This window comes from Podarcis erhardii (genome assembly GCF_964252035.2).
Source record: "Podarcis erhardii genome assembly, chromosome: 1".
NCBI classification, from domain to species: Eukaryota; Metazoa; Chordata; class Lepidosauria; order Squamata; family Lacertidae; genus Podarcis; species Podarcis erhardii.
Genome location: NC_138497.1, coordinates 65,442,140 through 65,462,332, shown reverse-complemented (window position 1 = coordinate 65,462,332; position 20,193 = coordinate 65,442,140). Strand labels below are relative to the sequence as shown.

Below are 20,193 nucleotides of genomic sequence, written 5' to 3'. Positions count from 1 at the left end.
CAGGGGTACCTTTACCTTTACCTTTAAGTAACTGATCTATACTCAAGATTATGTATATCACTATGGTCGCTAAATGATAAGGCCAAGCAATTTTTGGTCAGGTATGATTAAGAAGACAAAGGTGCATACTTTAGCTGCAATCTGTGATGTAATTAATCTGTTATCCTGCTTTGATTTGGTGCTAATCCAAAAAATTGATCTTCTGTCTCATTAGGATACAGGACTACAGACTAAGTGCAGCTGCTGAAAATCATGGCAACAGTGTCAGGTGCTGATCTCTGTTGCACTTTCTACAGTTTTCAATAAATTTCAGCTATAAGTTACCCAACTCAGCTAAACACCCCCTCCTCCTGGTGTTTCTTGTTTCTCTCTCTTGAAAATTACAGTGGACGCTCGGGTTGCGAACATGATCTGTGCGGGATGCACGTTTGCAACCCACAGCATTCGCAACCCGCATCTGTGCGTCTGTGCACGTGTGGGTTGCAATTCAGCGCTTCTGCGCATGCACAACCGGCAAAACCCCGAAGTAACCCGTTCCGGTACTTCCAGGTTTCGGCAGTCCGCAACCAAAAAAAATGCAGCCTGAAGCAGCTGTAACCTGAGGTATGACTGTATTCTTAATGCTGAGTTAGCCACACTCTTTAACTCCTGCTCCGAGAGCTTTTAGTGCAGGGGTGACAAACTCAAATTCATCGGGGGCCACATCAGCAGTTTGGTCGCCGCTAGAGGGCAGACGTTCTCTGGCTTGTAGGCTGCCGCGCATGCGCTGAAGAGGCGGCTTTCTTGTGTAAAAAAAAAAGTGAGAATAAAAGGTGAAAGCTGGCGGCCAGCGGTGGCTACACGGGCCACATGACGAGGTCTGGCCGGCCTTGTGTTTGACACCCGTGTTTTAGTGTATTTGCTATCATACACTATTGGGAAGTACAGTGGTACCTTGGGTTACATACGCTTCAGGTTACATACGCTTCAGGTTACACACTCCGCTAACCCAGAAATAGTGCTTCAGGTTAAGAACTTTGCTTCAGGATAAGAACAGAAATCGGTCTCCGCTGGCGCAGCGGCAACAGGAGGCCCCATTAGCTAAAGTGGTGCTTCAGGTTAAGAACAGTTTCAGGTTAAGTACAGACCTCCGGAACGAATTAAGTACTTAACCCGAGGTACCACTGTACTCTGGGAGAGGGACACTTTGGGTGTATTTGTCATTGTGACAAGTCAGGTACAGCTGAGGATCATTGCTACTCTATCCCAGGGCTGGCCTGTCTGAATGAAAATATAGTCTGGCTGGAAGAGATTTGCTTTGGCTGATGTTTCCACAATTGCTCCACTGCTGTGTGAAGAGCAGGCGCAGACTAGGAGAGGGATGACGGGATGCTTTCATGAAGGAGATTTGTCTTTCATGAAGGAGATTTGTCCTTCCAGTAGCACCTTAGAGACCAACTAAGTTTGTTATTGATATGAGCTTTTGTGTGCACGAAAGCTCATAGCAATAACAAACTTAGTTGTGGCGTTGTGGGTTAAACCACAGAGCCTAGGACTTGCCGATCAGAAGGTCGGCGGTTCGAATCCCCATGACGGGGTGAGCTCCCATTGCTTGGTCCCTGCTCCTGCCAACCTAGCAGTTCGAAAGCACGTCAAGTGCAAGTAGATAAATAGGTACCGCTCCGGTGGGAAGGTAAACGGCGTTTCCGTGTGCTGCTCTGGTTTGCCAGAAGTGGCTTAGTCATGCTGGCCACATGGGAGCATGTGGGAGCAAGGGAGAGAAGAATAACAGTGACCTCATTGTGGGAGTTTACTATAGATCCCCAAGCCAAACGGAGGACATAGATGATGCCTTCCTGGAACAGATGGCCAAGCATGCAAAAGGAAGGGAGATAGTAGTAATGGGGGACTTCAATTACCCGGATATTTGCTGGATGTCAAACTCAGCCAAGAGCATAAGGTCAAACAGATTCCTCACTGGCCTTGCAGACAACTTCATTGTCCAGAAAGTGGGAGAAGCAACAAGAGGAACAGCCATTTTAGATCTGGTCCTAACCAATGTTGATGACCTGGTTAGTGGGGTAGAAGTGGAAGGATCATTAGGTGCGAGTGATCATGCTCTTCTGAAGTTTACTATACAGCGGAAAGGAGCAGCCAAGCATACTAGGACTCAATTTCTTGACTTTAAGAAAGCCGACTTCATAAAACTTAGGGAAGTGCTGGGTGAGATCCCATGGACAGTAATACTAAAAGGAAAGGGAGTTCATGATGGCTGGGAGTTTGTTAAGAGGGAGATAGTAAAAGCACAACTTCAGGCAATACCAATGAGACGGAAACAATGAAGGTGCCTAAAGAAGCCAGGGTGGCTATCTAAAGAACTATTAACTGAGTTAAGATTAAAAAAGGATGTGTACAAAAAATGGAAAAGGGGGGAAACCACCAAAGAGGAATTCAAACAAATAGCCAGCACGTGTAGACACAAAGTCAGAAAAGCTAAAGCACAGAATGAACTCAGGCTTGCTAGAGAGGTTAAAAGCAACAAAAAAGGCTTTTATGGGTATGTTCATAGCAAAAGGAAGAACAAAGAAACCGTGGGGTCACTCAGAGGAGAAGATGGTGAAATGCAAACAGGGGACACAGAAAGGGCTGAACTCCTCAATGCCTTCTTTGCCTCAGTCTTCTCCGATAAAGAAAACAATGCCCGACCTGAAGAATTTGGAGCAAATGATTCAGCAGAGGAAACACAGCCCAGAATAACTAAGGAGATAGTACAAGAATACTTGGCTAGTCTAGATGTATTCAAGTCTCCAGGGCCAGATGAACTGCATCCAAGAGTATTAAAAGAACTGGCAGATGTGATCTCAGAACCACTGGCAGTCATCTTTGAGAATTCCTGGAGAACAGGCGAAGTCCCGGCAGACTGGAGGAGGGCAAATGTTGTCCCTATTTTCAAAAAGGGGGAAAGAGAGGACCCAAATAATTACCACCCAGTCAGTCTGACATCAATACCAGGGAAGATTCTGGAGCAGATCATTAAGCAAACAGTCTGTGAGCACCTAGAAAGGAATGCTGTGATCACCAATAGTCAGCATGGATTTCTGAAAAATAAGTCATGTCAGATGAACTTGATCTCGTTTTTTGACAGAATTACAAGCCTGGTAGATGAAGGGAACGCAGTGGATATAGCCTACCTTGATTTTAGCAAGGCATTTGACAAGGTGCCCCATGATATTCTTGTAAAGAAGCTGGTAAAATGCGGTCTTGACTATGCTACCACTCAGTGGATTTGTAACTGTCTGACTGACCGAACCCAAAGGGTGCTCATCAATGGTTCCTCTTCATCCTGGAGAAGAGTGACTAGTGGGGTGCCACAGCCCTCACCTGGAGTACTGTGTCCAGTTCTGGGCACCACAGTTCAAGAAGGACACTGACAAACTGGAACGTGTCCAGAGGAGGGCAACCAAAATGGTCAAAGGCCTGGAAACGATGCCTTATGAGGAACGGCTAAGGGAGCTGGGCATGTTTAGCCTGGAGAAGAGGAGGTTAAGGGGTGATATGATAGCCATGTTCAAATATATAAAAGGATGTCACATAGAGGAGGGAGAAAGGTTGTTTTCTGCTGCTCCATAGAAGCGGACACGGAGCAATGGATCCAAACTACAAGAAAGAAGATTCCACCTAAACATTAGGAAGAACTTCCTGACAGTAAGAGCTGTTCGACAGTGGAATTTGCTGCCAAGGAGTGTGGTGGAGTCTCCTTCTTTGGAGGCCTTTAAGCAGAGGCTTGACAACCATATGTCAGGAGTGCTCTGATGGTGTTTCCTGCTTGGCAGGGGGTTGGACCCGATGGCCCTTGTGGTCTCTTCCAACTCTATGATTCTATGATTCTATGACCCGGAAGCTGAACGCCGGCTCCCTCGGCCAATAAAGTGAGATGAGCGCCGCAACTCCAGAGTCGGCCATGACTGGACCTAATGGTCAGGGGTCCCTTTACCTTTAAGGTGCTACTGGAAGGAATTTTTTTATTTTGTTTCGACTACGGCAGACCAACACGGCTACCTACCTGTAACCTGAATTCCAGACTGCTTTTTCCCCTTGCATTCAGTTTCATTCTCTAACTGAGATTAGCCAAACAACTGAAGTTAAAAGCTTCCAGTTCTGGGCAAAGGGTACCCAATAAGGAGCTAGAGACTAAAAAAGGGGAAAGAAGTGGATTCGGGGAAGAAGCTGGCATTCTGGAACAGTACTTCACAGTTCTGTTGGGTAAGCTTCCTACTGGCTCTGTGAGATGCAGTGTAGCTTGTTTTTCCACACACTTTAATGTCACATGAAATGCAGACCTAGAAAGAACAAACTGCAATTTCATACAGTCTTAACGAGAGAGATCTATTATGTGTCTCTTCCAGTTAAATTATGCCAAAAGTAAATATGCAGTAGGCATAAGTGACAGGAGAATTGTACCCTAAAAAAGAGAGAAAAAGAGGCATATTATCATTATGTCTGGGTACCTGAAGGAGATGCTATTAACACTGCATAATAATTTTCCAATGTGAAAATACACTCCCTTGATTTAACTTTTATTTAAATTTGTATACACCATAATATTGTATATTTAACATGATTAATTCTCAACAATATAGAGACAAAAATTTAAATGCTTATATGAATAATCTGTTCTTTTATAATAAGAAGAGTGTATTGTACTAAAATGTTCATTTAATTTCCCCCCAGTGTGTGCTAATCCTTTTTTATTTGCCAGAGATGGATTAATAATTCTTTAGCATTACCTGTAACTTGTGCTGCCAGTTCTATCAGTTGAGCTTTCAGTTCAGTTGGTACATCAGTGCCCAGTCATGTGACAATATGATTCTTGCATCAATAAGACTCATCCAGACTTTAGCTGTGCGTGAGAGTGAAAGAGTTTTATATATAAATAGTTTCTATAGACCTTAGCTTCCCAAAGTTGATACTGTGTCTCCCATCTATTAGATGGTGTTCCATTAAAATCACTGCAAATTTTGATGTTGACCATATTGGCTGTGAGTCGTAGATAGAATATATGCTCCCTGCCTTGCAGGCCTTTCTCCACCTGACCTGGGAGGGCAGGGCCCTGACTGAATTCAGCTGACATTGCTGAACAAAATCTTGGGCTCGGGTCTTCCTTAGGGGTTGGGGGGGGGGCATTGTTAATTTTTTGTATCGCTATTTTGGATCTTGTGATTTATGTGGAAATTGTTTGATTTGGTTGTGTACTTCTGATCATTTTTATGATGACTTTTGTCAAGTTTGTAGTTACGTAATTCTTAGCTGTTGTAAGATATATAATTCTTAAATGTTTTAACTTTGAAAAGATGGCATACAAATAAAATGATGGATTGATTGAAGGTTAATTGTCCCTGTATTTCTACTCTAAAACTAAGCATGAGATAATCTAATTACCGTGGAACTTCTGTTGTTGAAGACTGTTCGGCTTCTGAAACTTTCAGTGGGCTGGCTGCAAAATAAACTGAGGATCAATGGGCTGGCTGCAAAATAAATGAAAAAGAAAACCGCGCCTCGGAAGTTGTTTGTCTTCCGAGGAATGTTCGAAAACTGAAGCACTTCCAGGTTTTCGGCGTCTGGGAGCCGAAACGCTCGGGAACAGAGCCATTTGAGTTCTGAGGTTTGACTATACTTCCCTAGTAGGAAAGCAAGATTATCGTTTCACACCCAGCCCACCATGTGCACCTGTCCTTTTCTCTAGGCATCTATATGAATAGGATTAAAGTTTTAATGACATACACATGAAAAATCCAGTATGTGTTGACCGAAACTATACTTCAGTTTCCAGAATATGAAGTAATTCTTTGCACCACATTTTACTCAAGTACACCCTGTCAAGCTGGGATAGCTCAGTTAAGATTAAGACTCTTAATCCTAGGGTTGTGGGTTCAAGCCCCACGTTGGGCAGAAGATTCCTGCATTGCAGGGGGCTGGCCAGGATGACCCTCGTGGTTCCTTCCAACTCTACAATTCTATGTATCTAAAAAGCTGTGGTACCACAATAGGTGTCTGATGGTACTGGTGTCCCCAGTGGATGGGCAAGGCACTCATGCTCTTGTTCTTCCACTCAATATAGGAAGATCCAGGAAATCTACTGTCAAGAGCTGATAGAAATGATGTGTCTTTTCACAATTTTTGTCATCTTTTTTAGCTGGATTATGCCATAGATGGCCAGAAAGAGAAAATCACAGACAAGGGCATTCTATCAATGAAAAAAGAAGAATTATATTCAGAACAAGATGAAGTAAGTGAATAGTACTCCTTAGCAAAACAGCAGATACGGTTTTGTATACGTAACATTTCTTCTCCTCCTCAACACCGTTGACAAAGAAGTTATGTGGTTGGCTTATGACCTAAAATATAAGATTAAAATAATTGTCATAAATCTTAATGCAGCACAAAATCTGAAATTTAAACAGCAGAAAATAAAACTGGACTAAACAAGTTTCTGAGGTTACCACCATATTAAAGGCAAAAACAGATTTTTAAAAGCCTGATTTTAAAAGGGCTGGGAAAATAAAAAGTCTTCACCTGGCACTGAAGATACTTCAAAGTAAAAATATATTCAAGATACTTCAAGATACTTCTTTACCTCAGTAGCACAAGTACACAAGTTGTAGTTCTTTCCCAATTAATTTGTTCAAATTCGGAAATGATTTTCATCCATTAATAGCTAGATTAAGTGTAGCTTATTGAGATATTTTGTAACTTATGTTTTGAGGGTTGGGGTGGTTTTTCCTCTTGTTTTTAAAACTGATGCATTAGAGGCCTATTCATAGCTAACACAATTTAGTTATACTATAGGCACAGCACTCATGTATAGAGGATCTTCATCATCATCATATAATTTTATTATTTATACCCAGCCACTCTAGGCCACTTACAGCATATATCAAAACACAATAAAACATCAAACATTAAAAATTTCCTCATACAAGGCTGCCTTCAGGTGTCTTCTAAAAGTTGTATCACCTTACCCCCTTTACCTCCTTATCCCCTTTATCTGGAGGGAGGGTGTTCCACAGGGAAGGCACCACTACTAAGAAGGCCCTCTGCCTGGTTCCCTGTAACTTCACTTCTCACAGTTAGGATCATCTTCTTCTTAGGATCAATTGGAAATTTACATGGGCCAATGTGCAGAAAAGGAGGTCCTATTACTACTACTACTACTACTACTACTACTACTACAATATAAAAACACAACAATACATATCATGGCAAAAAACAACAACCATCCAAGACCCCACCCCAGTTTAAAAAGCCATAGATTGTTTAATATACTGTTCACTCAACTTTTTCACTCACATATGCCCTACTTTTTGTGTCCTGAAGCCCCAGGTCGGATCCCTGCAGGGGTTTATGAAGTGGCCAACCTTCCTTCCACCCCCATACTGTATTGCCTGCCCATGCACCAGTTGTGACATAATGCAGAACAGCACAATAACCTTTTAAAGTGGAAATCAAGCCCACAGACTCTTTGCCAATGTGGAGTCTTGGTAAAATTCTTTTCCTGTTCTGTTAACTAGTACTCAGATCAAGTCCACAAAACTGAAGTCCACCAAATTTATCTGAATACCTGCTGTTCATAATGTGTGGGAGAATAAAGAAAGCAAGCTGCAAACTTAATACCTGTTCTAGATTGGGTCTTCCACAGGTGAACCAGAACTACTTTGGTCCGTCTCCCAGCCAATCATTATACAGTGGTACCTCTGGATGCGAACGGGATCTGTTCCGGAGCCCCATTCGCATCCTGAGTAGAATGTAACATGTGATTGCGCGTGACGTCATTTTGAGCATCTGCGCATGTGCGAGCGGTGAAACCCAGAAGTAACACGTTCTGTTACTTCCAGGTTGCCGTGGAGCGTAACCTGAAAACGCTCAACCTGAAGCATATTTAACCCGAGGTATGTCTGTAAAGCAGACAGGGAAAGCAGTGGCACTTCCTAACAGATTACTAAGACCGGCCAACCCATGAGGCAAGGTGAGGTGACTGCCTCAAGTGGCCAGATCCACAGGGGCAGCAGATCCCGATGTAGATCTTTATTCAGGTCTGGCTCCCCCACAAGGCAAGGTGAGGCAACCATTTTAGCTGGCAGCAAATCCTGATGTCAGTCTTTCTTCCCACCTTGTTCCTGATGTAGATCTTCACTGGTGGGAAGGGAGCACCATTTTAGGGTCTGTCTCAGGTGCCAAAATGTCTTGGGCCAGCCCTGCAGATGACAAAACTGAGCAAAGAACTCTTGGAGTAATCCACTGCTTTGGTATATTTATCAATACTTGGCCCCTTTACTCAGCTACAGAAGGAGAAACTGCATGGATCTTGATCTCCTCATGCTGTCCCACCCAACCCCCACCAGGGGAAAATAAACTAATTTTGCTCCAACTGCTAGTTGCCCTGGGACTGTAGAACTGAAGATAGCACACACCGGTCCCATCTCTTGGCTGGCAAACTAAGGTCTTACGGATTGTGTGTGTGTGGTGTTTGTTTCTTTGCTATGTACTGTATTATTGCCATTAGTTGTAAGCGCCTTGAGGATAATTCAACTGGAAAGCCTCTGCTTTCAATGTAAATATGTATCCATGCCCTTCTCTCACACATTGGGGGCACAAGACTTCTCCCACCACAGCGCCTGGAACTGTCTTTCAAGAAAGAAATACCGGTAATGTCTCCTGGCCCATTTTGAGTGATCTCCGAACACGTCCTCATGGTCAGTGGCAGTATTCAAATATGCCAATCACCCATTGATATCACTTTGTATCAGCAGCAAAATTTGCATCAGCAGCAAAATTTTCTTAGAATAGTTTCAGTGAAGTTAGATATTCATAAGCATGACAAATTAGTATTTTCTTCTAAGTTCTGCATAAACATGTATAGTGGCTTATTATGACCTATACATTTATTCATTGTTTAGTTGTAAGTTGCTTTGGGCAAGATAAAGTGACTAACGAATTTAATAAATAAAAGAAGCATATTACAGATTTGTCAAAAATGTACTATTACAGACATACAAATAAAAACTTTAAAACAGAAACACGTGGATGATTCTGTGTGCCATGTTTAGCCACTGACCTTCTGCTGGAGCCAAATATATAGTTCTTATATGCCCATGTGAAGCATTTTAGACTCTTCGGGTATAGTGGAATTAAGGATACAAGGAGCATAGGAAGCTGTTTTTTCACTAAATCAGATCACTCATACATCTAGCTCAGTATTATCTACACCAATGTTTCTCAAACTTGGCTCTCCAGCTGTTGTTGGAATACAACTCCCATTATCCCTAGCTAGCAGGACCAGTGGTCAGTATGATGGGAGTTGTAGTCCAACAACAGCTGGAGATCCAAGTTTGAGAAATACTGATCTACACTGATTACTGGCAGCTGTTCTCCAGGGTTTCAGACAGGAGTCTTTACCTGGAGGAATTGAACCTAGTTGTAGTCCAGGTGTCTGAATATATATCTATTCTTTTAAATAAGAAAATTATCCGCTGCAAAAAAACACACAACCCCAAAACTGTCAAGATGAGCTCCATTTTTAATCATCCAGACAAAAAATATCTGCAATTCTGTACATGGGTTCAGTGGAATTTATTTCTAGGTAAGTATGTATAGGAATTCAGCACAGGCTAGGGGACAATGATGCAGTGCAGTTGCCTCTCAGAAGCCTCTGATAGGCTTTCTTGTACTAGGGTCCCAAGCAGAGTGATCAGCTACTGCTGGTGGCTCTCTTGCCAAAGGTAGCCAATGGAAAGCCCCTAAATGGGACTTTGGGGGGCGGTTCGGTGATGGGATGGCAGAGGCTCTGGATCCATAAGATCAAGAACTCCTTCGAGTCAATGAGGGGCCCAATCTTGAGTCCCCACAACTGCTCTAATATGGGAATTGTGCAGCAAAAACAAAACAAAAGTGTGTACTACCACATTATGCCCTGGCCAGCAAAGCTATGGATGCAATGGAAGAGCCACAGTTTCCCAGGCCCTGTTATTGCTGCTCCAAAGGAAAATGTTAACTAAATTCCTACTTTTATGGAAAAACTGTAGTTTACAGCATCAAGACATAGTGTGCTAATCATAAGATTCCGCAGGAAACATTGTAATGAAGAACTATTAAATCAAGACTTTTCCTTGCAAAGCTTCATGCTGTGAACTTGACAGCATATTCTATAAGTGAAATAATACAAAATTGCTTCAAAGCAAAATTGGAGCATTATCTCCATGTCGATTTCTGGAGTACCCAAACCTTCTTCTTTCAGAGAGAAGATTAAGACATTTAACTAATTTTATTACAATACTATTAGTAAAATCTTTTGCTGCTATTTTGAAGTCTGAACTCTTGCAGTGCTTGACATTCATTTAGAACCCCATAGCTAATTGTTATTCCTGGTTAATAATCCAGATGTTGTAGAAATAAATTTAGTACTTATTTTTAAGCGATAACAGAAAAACTAAGGTTACTATATAATAAGATAACTCATTTCTAGAAACATTTAATGAAACTTGGTTTTGTTTTCTACACTGAAGATTTTCTCCAAATTGTTTGACTATTTTATCCAAAACCTTGGTTCGTTGCTGCTATTTTAATCCAGTCATCTCAGCTCCTCATATAGTAATTAAAAGCATGCATATATAAACCATGAGCTGAATGTGGTGTTCCTTGAATGAAAGGGAAAGGGAGGAAAGCTTTTTCAACTCCCCACTCTTCACTGTAACCCACCACCTTCCATGCTTTTCTGGAGGGTCCTGCAAATCTGTGGTCCTGTTTTAGGGGATGCAGCAGGAATCCATGAAATCTACTTCACTGCCCAACACCTAGCAACATTCTATATGCTTACCAGTATATGTGCCTCCACCTCAGTTCTCTTTAAATGATTCCCCATGGAGACAAACCTGTGAAACATTTACATCAGAATTATTCGTCCATATGGTTATTTCATAGAATCATAGAATCATAGAGTTGGAAGAGACCACAAGGGCCATCGAGTCCAACCCTCTGCCAAGCAGGAAACACCATCAGAGCACTCCTGACATATGGTTGTCAAGCCTCTGCTTAAAGACCTCCAAAGAAGGAGACTCCACCACACTCCTTGGCAGCAAATTCCACTGTCAAACAGCTCTTATTTCTGGAATAGCTTCTGGACAGGATTCCCACAAGGGGGAAATCTCATAGTTTGTCTGTTTCATTGCATACCTAGAAGTCAGCATTATGTCAAAATAGGACCCAAGTGATTGTAGCATTCACCTCACTTGCAAAGTGTGTTGCACTTGTGCACTGGCGCTGTGGTCTAAACCACTGAGCCTCTTGGGCATGCCAGTCAGAAGGTCGTTGGTTCGAGTATGTGCGACGGGGTGAGCTCCTGTTGCTCTGTGCCAGCTTCTACCAACCTTGAGTAAACAAACAAACCCCTGTGTTGCAAAATGTGAAAATTTTTAGAGATCCTACGGATTCCATAGTTACTATTTTAAAAACAGTCCTACAGCAAGCTTATTGTATTGGTGTTATTGATAAACACACTTTTGAGTTCCTTTTACCTCCGTTTCCTTGCATTCCAGTTTTTTATTGTCTTTCCAAGATCCATAAGGACATTACTTCTCCCCCAGGTAGGCCTACATGAGCGATTTCCCATGATATGATGCACTTTCATTAATAGATGCATTTATAGGCACATTTTAGCATATACATTTTTGTACACATTACTTGACTGGAGAACTGCAAAATTTGGATAAGTTTGAATTTCAAAGGGTATCTTTGATACTGTTTGCATATTTTTTTTGGAAAGTGTTCACCCTTGATGCAAACTGAACTGAATTTCTTCCCCATCTCTAGTTGTGGTCCATTTCCCATATATTGTTAATAATGTGCTCTTTGAATTTTCATCTACTGGCTAAATTGGGTTCACTTCCACCTGGCCTGTCCCCTTAGTACTGGAATTCCTACCAAGCCTCTCCACAGCTCTGTAGATTTCACAAGTTGCTGCTCACAACTTCCAAACCTATTTCTCCTTCAGGTCATAGAATATGTTTGTGTTTTTATAGCAGAAAAACAAAGCGGAAGCAAGGCCCTGATTTCATTGCATGGTGCACATTGGGTTGAAAGACAGAATGAATGGGATGCTACCTCACAGAGAGAAGATTAGGTGACCTTAGGTTCCTTCTATATCCACTACTCCTCAATATGTTGCTTCAGAAGAAGTTCTGTGACAGCTCAGTTCCTTGGTCTTGTGTGTGTATGTGCTTATTATATCTCGATACTTGGAGTGTGCTATGGACACACATTTCACAAAGTGAAAAGCAACCCAGCAGGTGCTTTTTGCTGGTGATCTAATGCAGGTATGTTAGTAAAGTTAGAAGAGGCAACCACCCCTACCCCACTTATGTACATGTTTACCTTTGCTTGGTAGAAAGCACCAAACAGAAGCAAAATAAATGCATCTATGTAAATCTGACCTAAGAAGTCAAAACAAAGATAGGCTCTCTTCTTAGCAGCAGCCTCCCTTTTCTGGCTACTTGCAGTCTATCCAACCAAATCCATGCTGAGTTTTCCTGGAGAACGAGTACATGTTTTGTGAAGCACAATAAGAGTATGCATTGCCCCCCCCAACTTATGCATACATAAAGCCTTCTTTTGTGAGAAGGATTCATAGGGTCAGATAATGTGCAAAGGGAAAGGCTATATATCTCACAGGCCTGCATGTTTCCACATGGATGCTTCTCCACACACAGACTGAATTATGAACAGACCTATTAATACGGGGATCACAAAAGGTCAAGTTTTGTCTTCTTTCACAATTGTATTTGAATGGGGGGAGAGGGATTTTATTTTAGAAAAAAAAGATTCACAATGAAGAATTTTATAGTGACTTTTTTTTTTCTTTTTCTTTTGCAGCATAGAGAAATAGAAAAAAAATATTCTAATGTGCAATGGTTTAGGAACATAGACTTTTGATATTGTTGGTTTTGGTCACTTGCAGATTGACCTTTGAAACTATCTTGTTTCCAAAAGAGTGAGAAAAAAACAGGAAAGACATTTTGTAGCATAGTCTATTGATGAAAGGTACATCTGATGTAGCCAGAGAAACGTTAAGAGCATTGCTAACAAATAATAACAGATACCAGTACTTCTTTCTTTTATCAAGATGCAACTCAAATTCCACATACAAACTTTAAGTGAGCTAACAAAGCTGAATTAGCAGGCAAAGCTGATAATCTGTAACCTTAGTAATCATCTTTAAAATGTGTGTCATTATTCTCTTTATGTATATGCCACCAGTATATACATTGGTGGGGGATGTATACTTGTGGCAAATATAAAGAGAACAATTACACACATTACTCTGGTGTGTCAAACAGTATTTACATAATGAGAAATAATGGCATCACCAAAAAGCTCTATACAAATACATTAAAAGTGTTTTAATCCAAATATAAAGGCAACATGGTTTTAACGTATAGGATGGTATATAAACAAGACTCAACAACCTGCCTCATTTAATGCTAATGTTACCATCTCACATCTTACAATGTAAACATTTTGGCATTGTCTGTCTATCCTATTAGTTCATATGTATAATGTACTTTCTTTTGTTCTTCTGCTTGCTTTTTCTTAATAGTTGTTAATGGCAAGGGCAGCAGTGCCTTAGGAGTGAATTGCCTTGCAAACTATTGTTCTCTTCACAAGATATTCTTATGCATACCCAACTTATCTTCCTGGAACATGAAGGATAAAAGGGAAGGAATTGGCTATTTTTAAACCCAGTGCCAGAAATGGGCTTGGGGTCATATTTGGTATGGCAAGTTGCTCTCCATTGTCATCATAGCTGATTTATGCCAAATAATCTTGTCTAGCATCATGGTGCCAAATGGTGGATGCAGTAGAATTAGCAAATCGAACCACTCACGCAGATTGGTGGGCCTGGTAAAAGCTGTCACCACTCCAGAAAAAAAAAAAGAATGACTGTAGCATCTCTTTGGGATGGCTCAACAGATGCCTCCATTAATGGTGAGAAATTCACCACAATCAGTCAGAATTATTTACAGGATGGGTTAAACCACAGAGCCTAGGACTTGCCGATCAGAAGGTCAGCGGTTCGAATCCCTGTGACGGGGTGAGCTCCCATTGCTCGGTCCCTGCTCCTGCCAACCTAGCAGTTCGAAAGCACGTCAAAGTGCAAGTAGATAAAAACGGTGTTTCCATGCGCTGCTCTGGTTCACCAGAAGTGGCTTAGTCATGCTGGCCACATGACCTGGAAGCTGTATGCCGGCTCCCTCGGCCAGCAAAGTGAGATGAGTGCCGCAATCCCAGAGTCAGTCACGACTAGACCTAATGGTCAGGGATCCCTTTACCTTTGCCGTACTTAAATATATTATAAATTCATTTTTTAAAAAAACATATCAGAAGTAACTGATGACTGTACCCTAATAATTGGTGTTAAGTGGTCAGAATGCCCAGGATTCCTGCCCCTATGCTGTCAAGCATTACCTGTCCAATTAGCAGTTCTACACTGTTGTAGATGGCTGCTGACTTTGCATGACTCAAAGCATTTTAGAGTTGGAAGGGGGCTCCTAGGGTCATCTAGTCTAACTCCTTGCAATGTAGGTGTAATGGTTCTAGGGGTTTGCTCATGCGTAAGTTGCCGCCACTTGACTTGGTTGCCTGGTTGAACCCTTTCTGTCTGGACAGTCCTTCACTTCGTGGCTGTCTCAGTCGCTGGCAGAATCCGTCAGCGGGCGTTTCTTAAACTTCTTCCAGCAAAAAAGTTCTTTGACGCCAAGTCTCCTCCTGCTCTCCCTGCGCGGAAGTCTTCTGCGCAGGGAGGGTGTGGGCAGCGGAGTACCCGTGCTCTCCCCACTAGTCTCCGGTGAAGAGTCCTGGAGCCTTTTCTCCGATTCCCCCATCTGCCCCCCTTCTCTCCTGGTGTTACGTTGATTTCCTTCCCCAGCAGCTGGGCTGCCTCTCTCCCTGCTGGGACCCTCTCCGGCATCGCTCTGGAGCCTTCCCTCTGCCTCTGGCTCTGATGGCAGTTCCCTGACAGTAGGAATCTCAGCTAAAGCATCCATCACAGATGTTCATACAACCTCTGCTTAAAAACTTTGCTGTCCATGTCTCTTGGCCTTTGTACACCATGCCTCTCCTTGAAAATGCCCGTCACAATTGCGCCTGTTTACAAGTCCTGGCCATGAGCTCCAGGAGGCTGAAATCAGCTAAACTGAACTGCTGGCTGCTAACTCTTCTAGAGGCAAGGTAATATAAGTACCCTGTTGACAGGGCCTTTCATGTCCTAGAATGGAAGAAACCTGAACTGATGATACATGCTTTGGGAAAGAGATTTCCTAGAAGAATAGCTACTCAATGTGATTGAATGCTGTGATCTCTGTGCAGAGATGCAATCCACCATCTTTCCACTGCTTCCATGTCTGACTAGAAACAACCCAAATCTTCTGTTAGGCGCAGCATTGCTCTGATACCACAGGAGTGTCCAGTATCACGTTGTATTATATTTAACGGTAACCTCTGGATGACTGGACAAACACTTCTTACGCTTTCTGAGAGATTGCAGCATGGTTCTGAAGTAAGCGGAAGGAAAGCACCAGTGAATTCTAGGCATCAAAGTTACATGAAACAAGAACAGAGATATCTTGAAATGCAGACTTAGCCTAATTGCAGGCAGTGTGTAGCATATCTGGTTTAAAGCAATATCTGAGACATGAGACATAGCACTTTGACAATGTTGCATCCCCGCTCTGTACATAACACACTCCTCTCCACTGCTTCTGTTTCCTTCCTTTCTAGGCAGCCACCCTTCCTAGTAATGTTCTTTTAAAATTCTCTTTGCAGATATAACAAATTTACAAGCTTTTATATGTGACTTGTATATTTATCTTCACTCTGTTACTATTAATGTGCGTTCTACAGAATTCAGTAAGTGACAGAACATGTTTATTTAGTAGATGAACTATACATTGTAATCAATTGAAAATAATTGTATGCACTGTTAAAACATCTTTGCATATTTAACATCCCACAGAATCAAACAAAAGAGAGGTGAGAAAGAAGAGTTTATCTTCAGGATATCAGGGAAAGGAAGTACACCCACCCACTCCTAACTTGGATTAGATGTAGAGAAGGGCCTCACATCCTTTGTCCTCTTACCCCACCCCACTCACTATACAAAAAAAGCATTTTTCAATTTGCTGATAAAGCATTTCCCCCATTTCTTTCTTTCTTGGATTAACAGTTTTATTGGTTTCTGGCTTCCCTCCTCCAATAACAACAATAGCAACTGTTATTATTACTATTATTTGACTTGTTAGTTGCTTATTACCCATAGGCCTCCAAGCAGCATCCTGTTGTTACTAATATGCATTCTAAAAAAATCATTAAGTGGCTGAACATGTTAATCTAGTAGCAAATGACCTATACATTTTAATTAATTCAAAATAATTACAAGCAGTATTAAAGCATCTGAGCATCCTTAAATAGGACAAAGTAGAGCTCCTTTGATTTAATTACTTTTGCCTGCTCATTCTTGTGTGTCTGTTTGGGTATATTTCTTTCTACGATAGGTGGCTAGATTGGGGAGGAGGAGTACAGATATTCTCTATTTTTTGCCAGACTTTGCAAAGAAATGTCATCTCTTCCTTCAGGTTTATAATGAACATTCTAATAGGTGTGACATCAACAATTGCCTCTTGCTAACAGCTCTCATAATTTAACCCTTCAGGTGAACAAGTTGATTGATGAACTGCAGGCAGCTATCAAGAGCTACAAAGGTCACCTCTCTAAGCTTGCCCCTCAGTTACAGGCGGAACAGGAGCAATGTGCTTCTTATGTCTACCAACATATTAAAGAACTTCCTGCAAACACAGTTTCGTCTCAGGGACTGCAGCTAAAGGTATGTGTAGTTTAACAGCTATTGCAGTTTGCCATCTGTGTTTTTTTAATGTGTGCATTCAATTATATTCAATGTAAATTCTCAGTTTTATACTTTGCTTAATCTGAGATGATGTTTCCATATCCTCCTTAAGATTTTCATTTTTAATAGTCGTAAGTCTAATAAGGACAACACTTTAAAAACCTTTAATCCAATATAGAAAAAAGAGTTAGAGGGATACATTACATCTTGCACATAGGAACATATTCCCAAGCACAAAAATACATGAAAATAACTTCAGTTATGAATAACACACATGTCTAAATTGTAGCATTTGGCGGCAGGGGCCATATCATAGCAGGCAACAACTTACATGTACTTTCATTCCTGAATAAGGCCTTCATGCAGGGCTCCAAAAGAGTTTTCTTCTTATGACTCTGCAGGTGTGTGTGTGTGAAAAGGCCTTTCTCTTCAGTCTCCAAACCTCTCCACACACTTGACATTCACAAGCGGATAGCTTCCGAGCACATGCTTAGGTAGAATTTTTGTAATATTGTCAGATGATAATATTGTTTTAAACTATATACCAACTATATGGGGGATGGCAAAGGGTCAACATAAATTAAGTTTCTGCGCTTGCTCTTTGGGTGAAAGACTGTTATTAATTCATTGGAAAGATAATACCGTGGCTCCCTTCGATGAGTGGATAGAATATATAACAACTCCAGCAACAAATGAATGGATTGCTTGGTGTGGAAGGAAAATGGACTGACGTGTAGAAAAATGGCTACATGCTTCTCTTTGGGAACTGCCATAGTTGGGCTTACTGTGTCATGTGGACCAGGTTAGTGTTACAGAGAGGATTAAATGGGAGAGAACCATTTCCATCCCCTTGAGCTTCTTATAGTGTCTACTATATGATTTTATGATGGAATTTTACTCTGATTTTATTTCTAAAAATAATTTTGTATTGTTTTTGTTATAAACTGATTTGTGCATTTCATTGGGCAAATATAAACATTTTACAACAAATTAAAGAAACCTCTACCTGCATATTGGCTTTACTTATCATGTTAAGGCATCTTAATTGGCTCAAAGTTGAAAAGTAAATATGTACTGCTATACTACTTTCTTCCTTGGATTACTTGGAACAGGAAAAACAAATATAACACATATATTACAACAATATTGTCAATATGTCCATCTCAGTGTGAGAGTAATCAAATATCCCCTGTTGGTGCTTGTTGTTTCTTGATTCTATTTCCAATTTCTTTCATTTTTGTAGGGTTTCCACTGTTCTGTAGTTTTACTTTTGCTTTTACTCTTTAGCTGATACTCGGAGAGTCTTCCTAGGTGGTCTGGTTAGCTGTTTCAACCAACATGGTGCAGAATATTGGAAAATCCTGTGTGTATTCTACTGCTTAGATGTTAAAGCTCTAGAAGATGCTATTACATTTCTCAGGATTGTTTCCTGATTTCTGACTGATATAAACTGCTTCATTATTTCCCTTTACAGTGGTTTTAACTGAATTTATCCATGCATTTTTAGTGTAAAGTTAAGGTAAAGTTTAGATATTAACCTTAACTGTTGCAGTTACTTCACAGCTATTAGTGATTCATTGTGGTTGAATGTATTTTATATCTTACTTCAAATTTGTATACCAGGGTTTTTTTTGCAAAGTTCTCTTTGGCATTACTACACATTGGCTCAATTCAGAAGTCATGGTTTTGATCCTCCAAACCATGGTTTAGAGCAAGACTTGGGTTGATTTCATTGTGCTATATTCAAAGAGATGTGTGTGTGTGTGTGTGTGTGTGTGTGTATTCAGCAAGGAGTTCCTCGAGCCACATGCAGTTGTTCTGACAACAAATGAGAAGGACTTATTCCTGTATAGAAGTTAAAGGAGCAACCACCAAAGTTTTATAGGCATTGCTTGTTTAATATTGCAGTGCCTTTTATTTTTAAGGTAGCCCAGGACTTATACAAAAGAAAGAGCAAAAGCATCAGTTCAGCTTGAGTACTATCATCCCCCTCTATTTTTGCGTTATTATGTCTCTCTTCGCTTCTCTGCACTTGGGTGGGAAATTGTTTTGGCTGTAATATAGGAAATAGGTACTGCTCAGTGGCTCTTAGTGTAACACCTACTGTGAGGTTTAACAGAACTTTTAACAGTTTGTTTAGTAGTGGTGGAGGAACTAATGTGGCCCTTGTGTGTTGTCACTAGTTTTTCTCAGGTTGGCAGCTGGCATTGGAAACATGCTGGTCTAGAGAGATGTTGTTTTCCACTGTGTCCGAGCATTTTCAGACATTGTAGAAACACCGAAAGAAGTAATAGCCACAGTGTTCTTCCTGTAATCTCACTTCTTACAAAAGTCTGTGATAATGGACTTAAGATGTCTAACGAAAGTGTGGTCCCAAATAGTAGATGTTTCCATACTCTTGGATAGGAGTTGATATTATATAAATTGGCTGATCTCATGTCTTCCTGTTGTTCTTGTTTGCCCCAGAGATAGAGTTCTTTCTCACCAGGAATAAAAATAGCCATACATTCTATATTTCCATTTTATTTTTTGTGGCTTCCTGCAGCTCTGCACTGAAAATCTGGCAATTGCAGAAAACAGGCATCTCATGCTAATTATTTATATAGTATGCAAATTGTAAAATATAAACTTTTTATTAGGTAATATTTTCAAATCAAATATCTTTATTGTGGTCCATAGACCTACAAAACAGTTTTGAAACAAGATACAGTTAAAACAACCAAACAACAGGCAAAAGAGACAGAGGGAGTCATTTTGTTATGTCTAGAGCATGATGGTCTTTGTTTCTTGCGACCTCTGAAACAAACTTTGCCACAGTCAGTGTAATATCATTTGACCTATCCTCCAGAAGGTATTTAATATGGGAAGCTTTAGATTTTCCCTGCAAATTTGCTTGCAAGGGTTTGATCAGTTGATCCCTTGCTTGCTCATACTGCCCACAATGCAGTAGGATATGGTTCATGCAATTGACGTCCTGAGAACATAAACAAAGCCTGTTCTGGTAGGGGATGCCTCTGTCTACCATTTAGAACTTCCGATGGAAATACATTTAAACGCCGATAGATGGGTACGGGCAAATTCCTAAGATATGAGGCTAACTGAAAGTCATGCCTGTATTGGATTCCAGCTGCAATCGGGCCACAGATTACATTGGATCTGGATCTGGATACAATGGCATTTTCATAGAATCATAGAATCATAGAATCATAGAATCATAGAGTTGGAAGAGACCACAAGGGCCATCGAGTCCAACCCCCTGCCAAGCA

At 41.0% G+C, this 20,193-nt stretch overlaps 1 protein-coding gene across 7 annotated transcripts in view; it reads left to right on the top strand.

Moving 5' to 3' along the window:
* Nucleotides 1-20,193, top strand: part of LOC309325670 (doublecortin domain-containing protein 1-like) — a 263,957-nt gene that overhangs the window by 84,908 nt on the left and 158,856 nt on the right. For all 7 annotated transcript variants that reach the window (XR_014149890.1, XM_081833907.1, XM_081833906.1 and 4 more), the window contains 2 exons: nt 6,173-6,265; nt 16,736-16,906. Coding sequence is in view for 6 of the 7 variants with exons in the window: in XM_081833907.1 (XP_081690033.1) it covers nt 6,173-6,265; nt 16,736-16,906 (264 nt within the window). In the remaining variant the exon portion in view is untranslated. The remainder of the gene's footprint in view (nt 1-6,172; nt 6,266-16,735; nt 16,907-20,193) is intronic.